The following is a 15,513-nucleotide window of genomic DNA, read 5'->3' on the forward strand; positions in this document are numbered from 1 at the left end:
GCCTCTAACCATCAGGAGGTTCTGTGGGGGAGAAATAGGAGGTGGCACCGCGGGGGGGTCTGAGAGGTCATTCCAATGATATCCTGCTTTTAATGCACTTTATTATGAAGAGGGTTAATGGCAAATCTAACAAACCCTCTTGCTGTTACAGAGTATTTAGAATTACGTTCAAATGATTTTCTGCTTATAAATGCCCTTTTATTGCATAAAAACACATTAAGGCCAATAACAGGAGCATTTCTGAATAAAACATGCCTGTGGATCTAGTCTGCCTACAGAGGAGCTGGCCGGCTGCCATGTCAGGCCGTCAAGCGCGGCAGGAGTCACCCGTGAACATGGAACAAGCTGGGAGGGGGGCTAAACATAACCGGGGACTCTGACAATCCTAAACATTGTCAGAGACTCAAAATAATGTTGACCTTTAGCGAGCAGAGGAGCGTTGGTGCTGAAACTCAGCTGCAGAGTCATGGGAACAAGAAGCTCTGTGTGCTTCCAGTGCGTTTATGTTTCTGATCATCTCAATTCCAACCCCAACGGTCATTTAGAAGACAGAAACATACAAAAGTCACATATGTTCTATGTATTTCTTTAGTCACTCTCCAAAATATTTCCTTTTATTATCTGTAGTGTCCTCTTTAGCTGCCATGTTCTTTTCCTCTGTGCGATGACATCACATCCGCTTTGCTCTGACGAGTGGCGGCGGAGCTTTCTTCAGACCTTTTCCTCACGGTTTTCTCCGTCTTCTTGGTGTAGCGGTGCTGCTGAACCGCCTGCATGACGTCTGCGGCGCTCCACTGGTTTCGGGTGAGCGCCTGGCGGGACGTGAAGAGTCCGTCTCGTGTGCGCCTCACGTTTTTGCACACGGCTGTGCTGCGCAGCTCCAGTCCGATCTCGTGCACCACTTTCCGCAAGTATTTCTGCGTTTCATTCAGGCACTGCACCTCTGTGAAAACAACAGCGGGGAGAGGTTTCCCAGAGTTTAAGACGAGTAAATCCAGCCTCTCCATGTCCAGTTGTTGAGTCGGTCATCCCGCTCACGTCTCCTGCTGGTCCAGAACGCGAGCAGCTCACATTCTGGAACAGCTGGAGACGTGAGCGGGACCACATCGCCCCCATTCTGCCTACCTGTGACTGCAGCTCCCCCAAATGCAGGGAACAAGTTTCACACAGCTAACAGGACTTTAACTTGTGTTTTTGTCCTTTTTTAATCTTCAGTTGCTTAAACCTTTTAGTTGTTGCTTTTAATATCTTAAGCTTTTAATGCACAGTCCGGTCACTTGAAGGTAACATGCCGTTAAGCTTGAGTGGAGCTTGCTTATCTGAGTTACCTAAAGTGAAGCTTGGAGGCTGGAAGTGAACGCATCGCAGTCCTGTCAAAATGGGAGCAGATTTCCCATCGGGGCCCAGCAGGCCCTGCACGGCCAACTCATAGGCTTCCTGGGAGCTCATGTCAACGTTGGAGAACCTGCAAGAAACCAAGTCTGTTCCATCTTTCCTGCAGCACTGAAGGATCACAAACACACAGATTTCGATCCAAAGTTATGTTTCAACACCACAGACGTCAGCAGTGACACCTGAATGCTACACGCTCTTTGACAGACCGTAACTCTGTTCAGACGCCGATTCTGACGCAGAGAAAAGCTACTTTTCTCATTGCAAAAGCTTTTCACTGCTGCAAAGCCTTCATCAAAAGCACCATATGGAGGTGGAGCGTACAGGTGCTGCAGGTTTTTGGGGGCGTGGTCTCTCCAGCATGTCCTGCTGGGAACATCTGGGGGGGCAGAGGTGCTTAGACTGCTGATCCCTCGACCCGGTCCCTTATGTGATGAAGATGGATGGAGGGAGGGAGGGAGGGAGGGATGGTTGGGTGGATGGGTGGATGGGTGGAGGGAGGGATGGATGGATACCAGCAGGTGTCCACTACCTACGGTTGGAAGAGGCTTGGTGCGAAATGTCAAAGTGGTGTAAATCCCACGTTAATTGCCCCGGGGCTTTTTCTCTCTCAGCTCTATTCCGATGAAAGACCCGGTGCGTTACAAATATGAATTTCTCCTTCATAATCATGTTTACAAAGGTTGGCAAATCCGTGTTTGCAAAAGGACGCCGTCTATACGTCATTACCAAACAGGAGTTCAGCTAAAGTGTGGGTGTGAGTTCAGCACGTAGAGCAGACTGTCACACTTCAATGACGTGAGGGTCTGGACCACAGAAGCCTTGAACCTGGGTTTACGGGCGTTTACGTTGACTTTTTAGAGAGAGTGTCCACTTGAATGCGAGGTGCTGCATGGATGTAGCTTTAAAGCGTCACATATCAGCACAAAGCTGCTTTTCTCCACGTCAGACTCCTCTGGAATTGGGTTCAGAGCATAAGCAGTTGAAAAGGTACGGCAGTCAGAAGAAAGTCAACACTGGAGCTCCGTCCGGTGTTAACGGGTTGAGAAAAAAACCAGAGTCAGATTTAGAGAAATATTTGACTTTTAGCAGTCACTGCCTTACATTCTCGTTGCCTTCTGATTGGCTCCCTCCAGCATTGCCAGCACTCTCTCCAGCTTATCAAGAGTGATGTGACCTGATAAAACACAACACTTATGGGTGTGCAGTATAAACCATTCCAGTATAAACCATTCCTTAACACAGTCCTAATGGAAGAGGCCAGACAGCACCTGCTTATTTAAAATACATCTGAACCTCATTTGTTTTATTCTGAAACATTTCTTCAGTGGTTTAAGACGCTGTGAAAAAAGGGAAACTACCGTAAGTGGATTTTTCCACAACTCGACCCGTGTGAGAGAAGTCTTTGGTTGCCATCCCAAATTCACATTCCAGCATATAATCCTGAAAGGAACAAAAGCAGCATTGAGCTCATCGCCACAGCGTGTAGCTGAACTACTTCTTCAAACCAGCAGAGGACAGGCATTACCCGGGTCACTCGTGTCTTGTACAGGTCATCTAGAGCCTTGTTTCCATTCCCAACAGCGAGAACTACAACGTGAACACAGGGCGGTCCTTTCTTATTTTGTTCAGGTTGGATGCAGCAGCATCACCTCAGGATCAGGTGAGAGGTCATACCCAGAACTCCAGAGGAGGCGGCGTCCAGGCGATGGCCGACTCCAACGCGTATGTGTTGGAATTCAGGTCCGGTTACTGAAATGAGAAATCCCAAAATCAAGATGCAAATCTGGGTCTCCTGACCTTTTAAATGAACAATGATGGACACTTGTTCCCCACAGTCACAGTTCCTCACATGGAAACAGCCTTTTATAACTGTAGGCCCTGAACTTTATTCAAAATCTTTACCTGGGGGGGGGGGCATAACGTGCAGGACATGAATCAAATCAACCTTTATAATGACCTCAATTCAAAGTGTGTTTAGAGCAGCCTTTTTGTCGTAGGATCATTACAAATGTTGTCTGTGCTGCAATTGTCCCTTTTTTTCTTTTAACAGATGTTTCAACGATTCTTTTGTTGTCAGTTTGCTTCTTGTTTAGTTGGCTTCAGTTACAAACATTTCATGAATCTTTTAGCATTTTCTGTATTTGGGTTTTCTGAGTGTTGATATTCTGGTCTTAAAGTCCCACTATGATCATCCTCTGATATATTCTAAAAGTGTTCCCAGTCATCTTTTAGTTCCTAACACCATCACTGCCACGGAGGATGTAGTCATCCACATGCGGATGCATCAGAATGGAGCAGAGCAGGAAGTTTGCAGCTTCTACATCTACAAGCTTATTCCAACTGCATGTTTTCGTCTGCTCCTGATTCACTGCGATTTGATTAAACAAATACTCGGAAATGCTGCTTTGAGCTTCAATTCTTTCATAGATGTCCATCATGAGAAAAATGCCACAAGAACATGTGAAACACACAGTTTTCATAGGAGTGAGTCGTAAAACTGGAACGATGTGATGGAGCTCAGACAGGAAACACTGCTGATGGTTGTTCTGCTGCTCTGACGTCACCACTGACTGGTTCATTCTGTTGCCTGCTTTCTCAGGTCGCACACAATTACAGGTATTCTACAGCTTCTCTGCGTCCTCTCAAACCCCGAGCACGTACAGCGCATGCGCAGTAATGGTAATTTTGGCTATTCAATAGGTTTGATTCTCTGGCTGAAGCTGAGAAATGAAACTAAACCCGACTTCCACAGCGACTTACCCAGAGGATGATGGGAGAGCGCAGGCACCGGTGCCGCGGACAGCGACGCCGCCGCTCCGGCCTCGCCGGTCGGACTCGGTTCCGCCAAGAACCGAACCTTGTGGGGAAGAGCCGGTGGGGGGGCGACGTTCCCTCCAGCAGAACGACAGGTTCATGAACATTTGCATGTACGTGACGCAGTTTAAAAACATGAATGTGGATAGCTATGCCGACAGGACAGCTTTCCCCCTCACCTTTAAGGAGGTTAGTCTCGATGGTATCACGCACGAGCTTCCAGTGCACGCCGAGGGGTTTGTAAACACAGAACAAGCCGTGTAACCGGCGAAGCTTTAGCGGGGTTACCATGGTGTTAAAAACTATTATTACTACTATAAATTTACATTGTTAGATGGTTGTCACGCCAGTCAGCTGCACAAGGATGCAAAAATCCGTCACATTGCTATGACGCATGCGTACATTGTACCACACGCCTCACCAGGTTAGATGCTGTTTTTATACTGCCACCTGCTGGACTGGAGGACGACAATAAAAGGTCAATAAACCTGTTTTTGTTTGGTTGTGTTTTATTAAACAATTCAGTTAAGGGGAAAGGTTTAACAAACAAACAATAAAAGAAGTTATTTTGAATTTCATTTTTTATCATAACAATAAAAATGTATACATGTCTACACATACAGTCATAACTTCAAAACTAATTAATGCACAACAAAAAATGAGACTAAATTAAATTAGGCCGGTGCTCACACTAACTCCTTAGTGAGTGTGCTCAAATGTTCAAATAAGTCTATCCAATGTGTCTCATCTCTCATGTCTTCCTTCTCACATGCACTCCAGTGACACCAAAGAACTATACATCAGCCCCCCCCCCCCCCCCCCCCCCCCCCGGTTCTTTCTCTCTCTCCCATACATTTTCTACTTTCCAGTTACCAGATCCCAGTGAAATCTCCCCCCTCATCCAAGGTCAAAACCGTCTGCATGTCAGCTTCTTTGATCATGCCTCCCCTTTCTCCGTCTCCTTATCTCTGCCATTATTCATTCTTTATCAGCTTCTGGTACTGTTCTTTGAAAAACCCGGCTCCGATCCTAATATTCTTAGCAAGTACTGTTGATTTTTAACCTGCCATTTATTTCCAAAATCCTCGGAAAAAATAGTCTCAATATTTCATTCCATCCTCCTCCATAGACTTTCTTGTCTTTCCCACCCCCCTCTGCTGGTTTCATTCTTCTCAGTTCATCCAACTTAAATTAGATCTCAGTCTTCATCAGTTTCTACGGGTGTTCCTCAGGGTTCTGTCCTCGGTCCTCTTCTCTTAATCAGTTCCTTCCTACTTCTGGCATTATTTTTCGTAAATTCAACATTGACTTTCCTTGTTTCGGGGATGACACCCAGCTCTATCTGTCCAGTAAACCTGATTCCTCTCTTCCACCCCCGACCTTTTCCTCCTGTTTGTTTGAAATCAAAAACTGGTTTACTTTATTAAACTCAACAGCGACAAAACCAAACTACTTTTTGTAGGCTCCAAATACACCCTTTCCAAAGTGTCTAGTATCTGTAGATTCAGCTGCTGTCTCCTCCTCCCCTTAGATAAAGCGTCTGGGTGTCGTTCTCGATATCTCACTATCTTTTCATTCTCACAAATAATGACGTTACTCGATCTGCCTACTTTCATCTGCGCAACATTAACTGTCTCCGCCTCTCTCTCCCTGTCCACTCCACTTCTATCTTGGTTCCCAGTTTGGTCACGTCTCGCCTCAACTACTGTAATTCATTCCTTTCCAGTCTCCCAGACAAAACCCTCAACAAACTACAACTGGTCATAATATCCAGAACTCTGATCTCCAATCTGTGATCACATCACCCCCGTCCTCCAGCAAGTGCTCTGGCTCCTAATTTAATTCAGAATTCAATTCAACTCCTCCTCTGACTTTTAAAGCCCTCGTCTCGCTCGTCTAGTCACCATGGGGCCTTCAGGCTCCCCAACTCTGTGTCTCTCCCCCGCCTGACCTTCACTGTGTCCCCCAGCTTAAACCAGTACATGTGCAGGCCCGTCTAAAGTCTGCTAGAGAGCATTTGGATGATCCAGAAGAGGATTGGGAGAATGTGCTATGGTCAGATGAAACCACAATAGAACTTTTTGGTTAGAACTCTACTCGTCGTGTTTGGAGGAGAAAGAATGCTGAGCTGCATCCAAAGAACACCAGACCTACTGTAAAGCATGGGGGTGGAAACATCATGGTTTGGGGATTATTTTCAGTGAAGGGACCAGGACGACTGATCCATGTAAAGGAAAGAATGAATGGGGCCACGTATGGTCAGATTTGGAGTGAAGCATTTCAAGGTCCTGGAGTGGCCTAGCCAGTCTCCAGATCTCAACCCCAAAGAAAGCCTTAGGAGGAAGTTAAAAGTCTTTGTAACCCAGCGACAACCCCAAAACATCACTCTTGAGGAGATCTGCATGGAGGAATGGGCCAAAATACCAGCAACAGTTTGTGAAAACCTTGTGAAAGTCTTTGACTGCTGTCATTGCCAACAAAGGGTATGTAACAAAGTAATAGGTTGAACTTTTGCTTTTGAACTTATTTTCCACATGGATTTACAAATAAATTCTTTAACAATCAGACAATGTGATTGTTTTTCTTATTTTGTTTCTCTTAGTTGAGGTTTACCTATGATAAAATTTACAGGCCTCTCTCAACTTTTAAGTAGGAATGTACAATTGGTGGCTAACTAAATATTTTTTTGCTCCTTTTACTTTCCAGTTACTTTTTAAAGTTAAAACCTTTTTGTTTTTCTTTAATGCCAAAGAGTCACAATGGAGGGGTAAAAGAGAACCTCAGTTTGCCCCCCCTTGAAAACAAAACAGGCTTTTGCTTTCTTTTATTTCGCTCTTCACTGCAGCTAGATAGCAGTAGTTAACCAAAACGCTGTTTGCCAAAGTTTTACAGCAATACAAAAAGAAGAAACCAGAACAGGTGCTACTAGAGCTACTGGAGCCTTGAGACTAGTAGCAGGTGCTTTCAAAACTACATAAACAGCAGCACTCCAGGTAGAAATGGCAGAAATGCCCCTGGACCTGTGAAGGTTACAGCTGGGGTTAAATTACTGGTTTGAAAGGGCAGGACCAAAATCATCCGTCTAAAGCTGTTTTGAGTGATGTTTGGGAGAAACAGAAAAGGAGCTTGACCAGTTTTGGGTGGGCAATGAACAAAAAGTGACAGAACTGAAGTTAGACCACATTTACCTTAGTCAAACGGTGCCATTGGCGGTAATCCCACCATGGTTATTTCAAGGCAGTGTGGTCGATTTAGGGAGAAGTTTTATTTGCGTATAAATCAGAATATATTGATTATGTAAAGATTCATTCAGATGCATCTCAAGGGTTGAAGGGAGAGACGGGCAGCTTTTGTCGTCCGGGAGTTTAAGGTCACTGTACAAGAAAGAATTAACAATGGGATTACGATGTACACTGCAGAACTGATAGCATTATTACTGGTATTGAATTAGATAAACAACGTTAGACCTCTCAGTAAATATTTAAAGGTCTTATCTTATGGAAATAACGGTGGGAGGAAGGAGGGACAGGAAGGAGGTATAGGGACTGCAGAAGACAGTAGAGAATATGATGCATGTTGGGAGGAAATTGGAATAACTAAATATCCTCCATACAAGCAGACTTTCATGAGAGGTAAGCACACAAGTGGGAAAAGCGACTTCTGTGATGTGAAGGAATCTATAGAACATGTGATGAGTTTAACAGACAAAGGACCATTTTTGTAGAACACTTTCAAACCTTCCAGATAAACTGGGATTTACGAAGCAAACTAAATAGTCGAACTGCTGATTATTTTTAAAGTAATTTTTAAGAACGACTAAGTTGCTCGGTAGAATTTAGGTGCAGGAATAAGTCAGTTGTATGGTGCTAGCCCTTGTGCTATCCTAGGTACTTTAACATTGGGGGTTGGGTTATTTAGACCCACTAGACAGTGCGCTGAACCTTTTTTCTTCAATGATTTGTGATCTTCGCTGGTTTCCATGGATTACATGAAATCTTTCCACCTTTATCCACCTTATTTACATTTTGGATGTAAATGTGTGAGAATGACATAAGCCTTTATTTTGCCTGGACACCACTGGAAACACATTCATATGATGATTTAGAGTTTCTCAGATCCGCGTAGCAGCACTTCTGCCTTCAGCGATCTGATTGCTGGTCTGAAGACAAAGCTAGTCCCGGGGAAAGTTTCTACGAACGGCGGTGCGTCCGAAGGAGGACCGTGGAAGGCGGAAATGGTGCTATGTAGTCCTGAGAAGCAGTGTAAAATCATCAGGAGTGCATAGCCGTCACAAAGCCGTCTTCTCTGCTGCTAACACAAGGCTACACTGCTCTTAGCATGTGTCTGTTAGCAGCCGGACACACGGAGAAAGCACTGATGTCATCGCCCCGCCTCCTCTCTGGAAATGCTAAATTGAATTGAATTATACAACACTATTCACAGGGTGGATGTTAAAATGCAAATGCAATCTCCTCTTTGCATTTTCGTTTTAATTATGACACAGAATAAGCACTTTTTAAGTAGAAAAGGAAAAAGCATTCCTTCAAAATGCTTTTTGATTTTAATTTTGAGTCATTTGATGCAGCTGCATTTTGAAAATGAAAAAGCATTTCTGTTAATCCATTTTAAATGTCAAATTAGACATTTTTTAAATGAATTTTGCTACACATTTGCCAGAGAACTTCTTAAAAGTAAAATGTCAAGTACCGTTTTCATTTTCATTTTAATTAAGTGACAGAATAAGCAGTGTTGAAGAAGAAAATGGAAAAGCATTTTGGCTAATTGCTTTTTAATTTTAATTTTAAGTCCAAAAATGCAGCTTCATTTTGAAAAGGAAAAGGGATTTCTGGTTTTGAGTTTTATTTTTAATTATGCTACACAAATGTTTCAATAAGTATTATAAATTAGTATCTGTCTTTCTCTTTCGGCTTTTTCCATCAGGGGTCGCCACAGCGAATCATCCTTTTCCACCTCACTCTATCATGAACATCTTCTACCCTAACATTAGCCAACTTCATGTCCTCTGTTAAGACATCCATGTATCTCCTCTTTGGCCGTCCTCTTGCCCTCCTGCCAGGCAGCTCCATCTCCAATATCCTTCTACCAATATATCCACTATCCCTCCTCTGAACATGTCCAAACCATCTCAGTCTGGCTTCTCTGACTTTGTCGCTAACACAGGCAACATGAGCCGTCCCTCTGATGTACTCGTTCCTTATCCTGTCTAAACTGGTCACTCCTAAGGAGAACCTCAACATCTTCATCTCCGCTACCTCCATCTCAGCCTCTTGTCTCTGTCTCACTGCTACCGTCTCTAACCCATAGAGCAGAGCTGGTCTCACTACTGTCTTGTACACCTTTCCTTTGAGTCTTGCTGACACTCTTCTGTCACACAACACTCCTGACACTTTCCTCCACCCGCTCCAACCTGCCTGCACTCGCCTCTTCACCTCTTTTCCACACTCCCCATCACACTGAACTGTTGACCCCAAGTACTTAAACTCCTGCACCTTCTTCACCTCAGTCCCCTGTAACCTAACGCTTCTACCTTGATCCCTCTCGTTCAGACACATGTAATCTGTCTTACTACGACTGACCTTCATGCCTCTTCTTTCCAGAGCAAACCTCCACCTCTCTAGCTGTTCCTCCACCTGCTCTCTACTCTCACTGCAAATTACAATGTCATCTGCAAACATCATTGTCCAGGGAGATTCCTGTCTTACCTCGTCTGTCAGCCTGTCCATCAGCATAGCAAACAAAAAAGGACTCAAAGCTGATCCTTGGTGTAGTCCCACCTCCACCTTGAACTCCTCTGTCTGACCTACAGCACATCTCACCACCGTCATACTTCTCTCATACATGTCCTGAACTACTCTGACATACTTCTCTGCCACTCCAGACGACCTCATACAGTACCACAGCTCCTCCCTCGGCACCCTGTCATACGCCTTCTCTAAATCTACGAACACACAATGCAGCTCCTTCTGACCTTCTCTGTACTTTTCCATCAACATTCTCAAAGCAAAAATGGCATCAGTGGTGCTCTTACAGGGCATGAAACCATACTGCTGCTCACAAATCTCCACCTTCTTCCTAAGCCTGGCTTCCACTACTCTTTCCCACAGCTTCATAGTGTGGCTCATCAACTTTATTCCTCTATAGTTGCTGCAGTTCTGCGTGTCACCCTTGTTCTTAAAGATCAGAACCAGAACGCTTCTCCTCCATTCCTCAGGCATCTTCTCACTCTCTAAAATCCTATTGAACAAACTCGTTAGAAATTCCACTGCTGTCTCTCCTAGGCACTTCCATACCTCCACAGGTACGTCATCAGGACCAACGGCCTTTCCGCTCTTCATCCTTTTCAGAGCCTTCCTAACCTCATCCTTTCCAATCTCTGCTACTTCCTGCTCCACAACAACCACATCTTCCTCCCTTCTTTCCCTGTCATTTTCCACGTTCATCAGCTCCTCAAAATACTCCTTCCATCTTTTCTGTACACTCTCCTGAGTTGTTAGCACCTTTCCATCTCTGTCCTTAATCACCCTTATCTGTTGCACGTCCTTCCCATCTCTGTCTCTCTGTCTGGCTAGCCTGTACAAGTCCTTCTCTCCTTCCTTTGTGTCTAACCTGTCATATAGCTCATCGTAAGCTTTCTGTTTGGCCTTTGCCACCTCTCTCTTCACTCTACGCTGCGCTTCCTTGTACTCCTGTCTACCTTCCTCAGTCCTTTCTACATCCCACTTCCTTTTAGCCAACCTCTTCCTCTGGACGCAGTCCTGTACTTCCTCATTCCACCACCAAGTTTCTTTACCGTCTTTCCTCTTTCCAGATGACACACCTAGCAACTTCCTACCTGTTTCCCTGATAATTTCTGCTGTAGTTTCCCAGTCATCTGGAAGCTCATCCTGACCACCCAGGACCTGTCTCAACTTCTGCCTAAATTCCTCACAAGTTTCTTCATTCTGTAGCTTCCACCACTTGGTCTTCTTTTCTGTTTTCCCTCTCTTCTTCTTCCTGACCTCCAGAGTCATCTTACACACCACCATGCGGTGCTGTCTGGCTACACTCTCTCCTACCACCACTTTGCAGTCATTAACCTCTCTCAAATGTCCTCGTCTACATAGGATGTAGTCCACCTGAGTACTCCTACCTCCACTTCTGGATGTCACTCTATGTTCCTCTCTCTTCTGGAAGTAAGTGTTGACTACAGCCATTTCCATCCTCTTCACAAAGTCCACCACCATCTGTCCCTCCAGATTCCTTTCCTTCACACCAAACCTGCCCATCACCTCCTCATCACCTCTGTTGCCCTCACCAACATGTCCATTAAAGTCTGCTCCAATAACAACTCTCTCTCCTCTGGGGAAACTCTGTATGACCTCATCCAACTCACTCCAGAATCTCTCCTTCACTTCTAACTCACAGCCAACCTGTGGCGCATACCCACTGACTACATTCACCATCACCCCTTCAATTTCTAACTTTAGGCTCATCATCCTGTCTGAGACTCTTTTCACCTCTAGAACACTGTTTACAAACTCCCCCTTCAGAATCACTCCTACCCCGTTTCTCTTCCTATCAACACCATGATAGAACAGTTTGTATCCTCCTCCAATACTACGTGCCTTGCTGCCCTTCCACCTTGTCTCCTGCACACACAGTACATCTACCTTCCTTCTCTCCATCATGTCTGCCAGCTCTCTGCCTTTCCCTTTCATTGTGCCAACGTTAAGAGTCCCTATTCTCAAACCTATGTTCCTGCCTTTTCCCTTCTCTCTATGGCCACGGACCCTTCTGCCTCCCCTCTTTCTTCGACCAACAGTAGTCAAATTTCCACCGACACCCTGTAGGTTAACAGCATCGGTGGCGGTCGTTGTTAACCCGGGCCTCGACCGATCCGGTATGTCTAAAGTGTTGTGGATGATTCGCATGGTTATTTTGGCAATTTTTACGCCGGATGCCCTTCCTGACGCAACCCTCTCTATTTATCCGGGCTTGGGACCGGCACAGAGGCAACTGGTTTGCAACCCCTGTGGCTAGATTATAAATTAGTATCTGTAATCCACAGAATGGGATTTGGTGTAGTATCCAGATCAACCAGGTGGTGGCGCTTTGTACACAGACCACTTGATGGCCAACCGTGAATATTCGTTTCGAAGAAGAAGTGCTGCTAGCTATCGGTGCTAAAGCTGGAAGATAACTGGACACTGGTAAAGTCGAAGATGATCCAATTCCTGACTGGTTTTGCTCTAATACAGATTTAAAATCCAGATATTCACTAAAAACAACAACAAATATATTAAATAGGAATGTTGGTGGCGGATGAGTTACTGGTAAACTATGTTTAACTTAAGGAAAGCTGTAAACGTAGAAAACGGACCAATGTGATGAGAATTGACTCTCTGCGGTGATTTAGCAAGCGATGCCTAAAAATACCTGTTATTTTACAAAAACATCCCAGATTCAAACTGTTTTTGGTGAAAGTAGGAGGAGCAGACAGGTGTAACGGGTGAAGTGAAACTAGCGAAAAACGGTTTTGCCTAAAGAAGGAAAATCCAGAAACATTGATTGACAGGGTCATCATCAAAGAAAAAGGCCAGTTCAGTTCTGTAGAAAAGCACCGTCATGATTGTCTGTGGTTATGAGGACATTTTAAATTCTAAATCTCAAATGCAATATCATAGGACTGTGCAATACTATAATACTTCTCCACCGTGCAATACTCAATAGGAATCATACTCTATCACATATTGATATTTACTTATTCCTGTCTTCTCACTGTAAACGGCTGACCCGGGACCAGAGACCCTAATGTTCTTTATCACTGTGATAAAATGACAATAAAGATTCCTGATTTTTGATGAGAATAAAATAAACTTCATATTTTGTATTTTGCTCTTCTACTGCTCTACAAAGTCACAAATTTAAGTGAAAACGCCTCAAAATGAGGCTTTTTGTGGCAATCATTAGGTTAGAATAAACATAATAAATGACGGAAAAAGCAATGACATGATGGTACTGATTCAAGACGCTTTCTGTCCTTTATAGGTTGAATACTATAAATCCTTCAATCATTGTCTTCTTGTTTCTCTTTCTTTATTCTAGCGTTTTCCTCCATTTTTTGCCGCTTAACTTCTACAACAATCTTTCAGCTATTTCAACCATTCAAATGTTCAGCTCGTTCAGCTTTTTCCAGCCATGACTTCTGCCTTGAATCTTTGAATCCTTGAACTTTTCCAGATATTCCAGGACTTTTGCCTCCATTGAAATACATGAGAATCCTTGGTGCAGAAGCTCGCTGGTTCGATACCCGGCGCTGGCATTTTTTTCCACAAACAGATCGTTTTTGTTATTTTGCGGTTTTCACTTTATTCATGGTCAACTTTGATCATTTCTTTATTTATTCATTTTTGCCAATTATTACCCTTAAAGTTTTATTTTCATTCAGTAATATAGCATCAATCCTGAATTTTCTTCTGGAAAAGCAGCTCCTTCTAGTTTGGATTGAGTTTCTTCAAAAAGCTCCCGATTCTATCTGAGGTTGTCTTAACGTCTCCACTGAGAGACTCAACCTTAAACCGCTGTTTACTGTTGACTTTTAAAAGTCAGAGCACTTCTAAAGGATTATGGGATGTTTTCTGGTCACCACCAACAGACACTGAGCAGCAAACAAACTCCTAATAGTTGAACCTTTTTGTACTGATTGTAAATCGTTGGGGAAAATATTGGAGCTTCAGACCCTAAAAGTGGTTTGTGGGAATGTGAAGGAGCTTTTTTAGCTAACGATGTGGTTCCAGCAGGCATGTTTAGCCCTCACATCCTCCGTTTTGTGTTCATGCAGGGAGCATGCGAGCCCCCCTGCGCTGGGTGCTGTGGGACGTGAAGGACACCCTGCTGAAGGTGCGTTCATCTGTGGGAGGGCAGTACGCTAAGGAAGCTGAAAGAATGGGTGTGAAGCTGAGTCCTGTGGAGGTCGGCGCTGCTTTTCAGAAGGTTCATCACAGTTATTCCAGCAGATACCCCAACTATGGAATCTCTGAGGGTCTGGATGGGCGATCTTGGTGGATGGGAGTGGTGCAGGACACTCTGCACCAGTGCAAGGTCACAGATCCAGAGCTGGTGAACACCATCGCATGCAAACTTTATCAAAACTTCTGCAGCGCAGACAACTGGGAGGTAACGGACATTCTTGCCCAAATAGTGGCCTCATTTGAATCTGTTTTGTACAAATGTCTGGATGTTGCTTTAAAAATAAAGCATTTATTGTGACTAATCTGAAAACTGGGGGTTTTCAGAATTGATCTTAAAAAGTCTTTCTTGGCTTATAGTTTGTATAATTTTCTCCTCAGGTCTACCCAGACACAAGGACGGCCTTGGAGAGCTGTTCCTCTCTGGGGCTGAAGCTGGCCGTCGTTTCCAACTTCGACAATCGTCTTGAAGCCATCTTGCAAAGCTGCGGCCTGCTGTCGCATTTTAGCTTTTTAGTGACGTCAGAGGGAGCCGGCGTGGCAAAGCCACACCCAGCCATTTTTCACCATGCGCTGAGGAAATGTGGAGCATCAGCCGACAGCGTGGCTCATGTTGGAGACCATTACGTCAATGATTACCTGGCCTCTCGGTCAGTGGGCATCCATGGCTTTCTGTTAGACAGAAACAACATGCAGAAGGCCGCTCCTCTTCCTCCGGAGCACCGGCTGACCTCGTTGGAGGAGCTGCCGTCACGCCTTCAGCAACATACTGACTAGTGGCAAAGAACTCATGTAGCTTCTCATCCTGCCAGCATCTTCCTTTATGCAACACCCGATCTGGAATATTGTTTATGTATCTGTTTAGTTCCATCAGCAGAACATTTGCATTCATTTGTACTGTACATAAACAGGAAACAGAGTTTATCCAAATAAAATGGTTTTAATCCACACGGTTAAAGTAATGCATATTATTGGTTAGACTCAATAGCTGAGTAGACTTCACTTTGCATAATTCAAGTTGCTGAAGTCTGGAATCAGACTCGCATCCTAATTTAAAAGTCTGAAGTAATGTTAGAAAAAAACTTTCAATGAAAAACCTCTAAAGAAAACAAATTTTTGTTCTTTTTTATAGTCAGTTTTCTAATTCTTGGTAAATTCTAAGTGGTTTTTTTTTTTATCAAATGTTTGCATGTTCTCTTAACCCTTGTGCTATCCTATGACCCCCCCCCCCCCCCCCCCCTTTGCATTGACGTGTTCTCCCTACCATGATAAAGGTGGAAAGATTTCATGGACACCAGTGAAGATCACAAATCATTGAAGAAAAAGGGTTCAGCGC

The 15,513-nt window shown here is 44.2% G+C and overlaps 2 protein-coding genes across 2 annotated transcripts; one reads left to right on the forward strand and one right to left on the reverse strand.

The window, feature by feature from the left end:
• Positions 1–81: 81 nt before the first annotated feature.
• trub2 (TruB pseudouridine (psi) synthase family member 2) lies at positions 82–4,626 on the reverse strand. The gene is made up of 8 exons (XM_078946784.1): positions 4,389–4,626; positions 4,156–4,287; positions 3,070–3,144; positions 2,921–2,982; positions 2,754–2,835; positions 2,497–2,569; positions 1,329–1,465; positions 82–943 (listed from the first exon to the last, which is right to left on the reverse strand). The coding sequence occupies exons 1-8, from the start codon at positions 4,498–4,500 to the stop codon at positions 636–638; spliced, it is 981 nt and encodes a 326-aa protein (XP_078802910.1). The 5' UTR covers positions 4,501–4,626; the 3' UTR covers positions 82–635.
• A 7,653-nt stretch (positions 4,627–12,279) lies between these two features.
• On the forward strand, positions 12,280–15,135 carry hdhd3 (haloacid dehalogenase-like hydrolase domain containing 3). Its single transcript, XM_004086127.5, has 3 exons — positions 12,280–12,419; positions 14,051–14,385; positions 14,559–15,135. The coding sequence occupies exons 2-3, from the start codon at positions 14,056–14,058 to the stop codon at positions 14,952–14,954; spliced, it is 726 nt and encodes a 241-aa protein (XP_004086175.1). The 5' UTR covers positions 12,280–12,419; positions 14,051–14,055; the 3' UTR covers positions 14,955–15,135.
• The last annotated feature ends 378 nt before the right edge of the window (positions 15,136–15,513 follow it).

The sequence above is a fragment of the Oryzias latipes genome, chromosome 5, assembly GCF_053564925.1.
Source record: "Oryzias latipes strain Hd-rR chromosome 5, Olatipes_Hd-rR_3.1".
In the NCBI taxonomy this organism is placed as follows: domain Eukaryota; kingdom Metazoa; phylum Chordata; class Actinopteri; order Beloniformes; family Adrianichthyidae; genus Oryzias; species Oryzias latipes.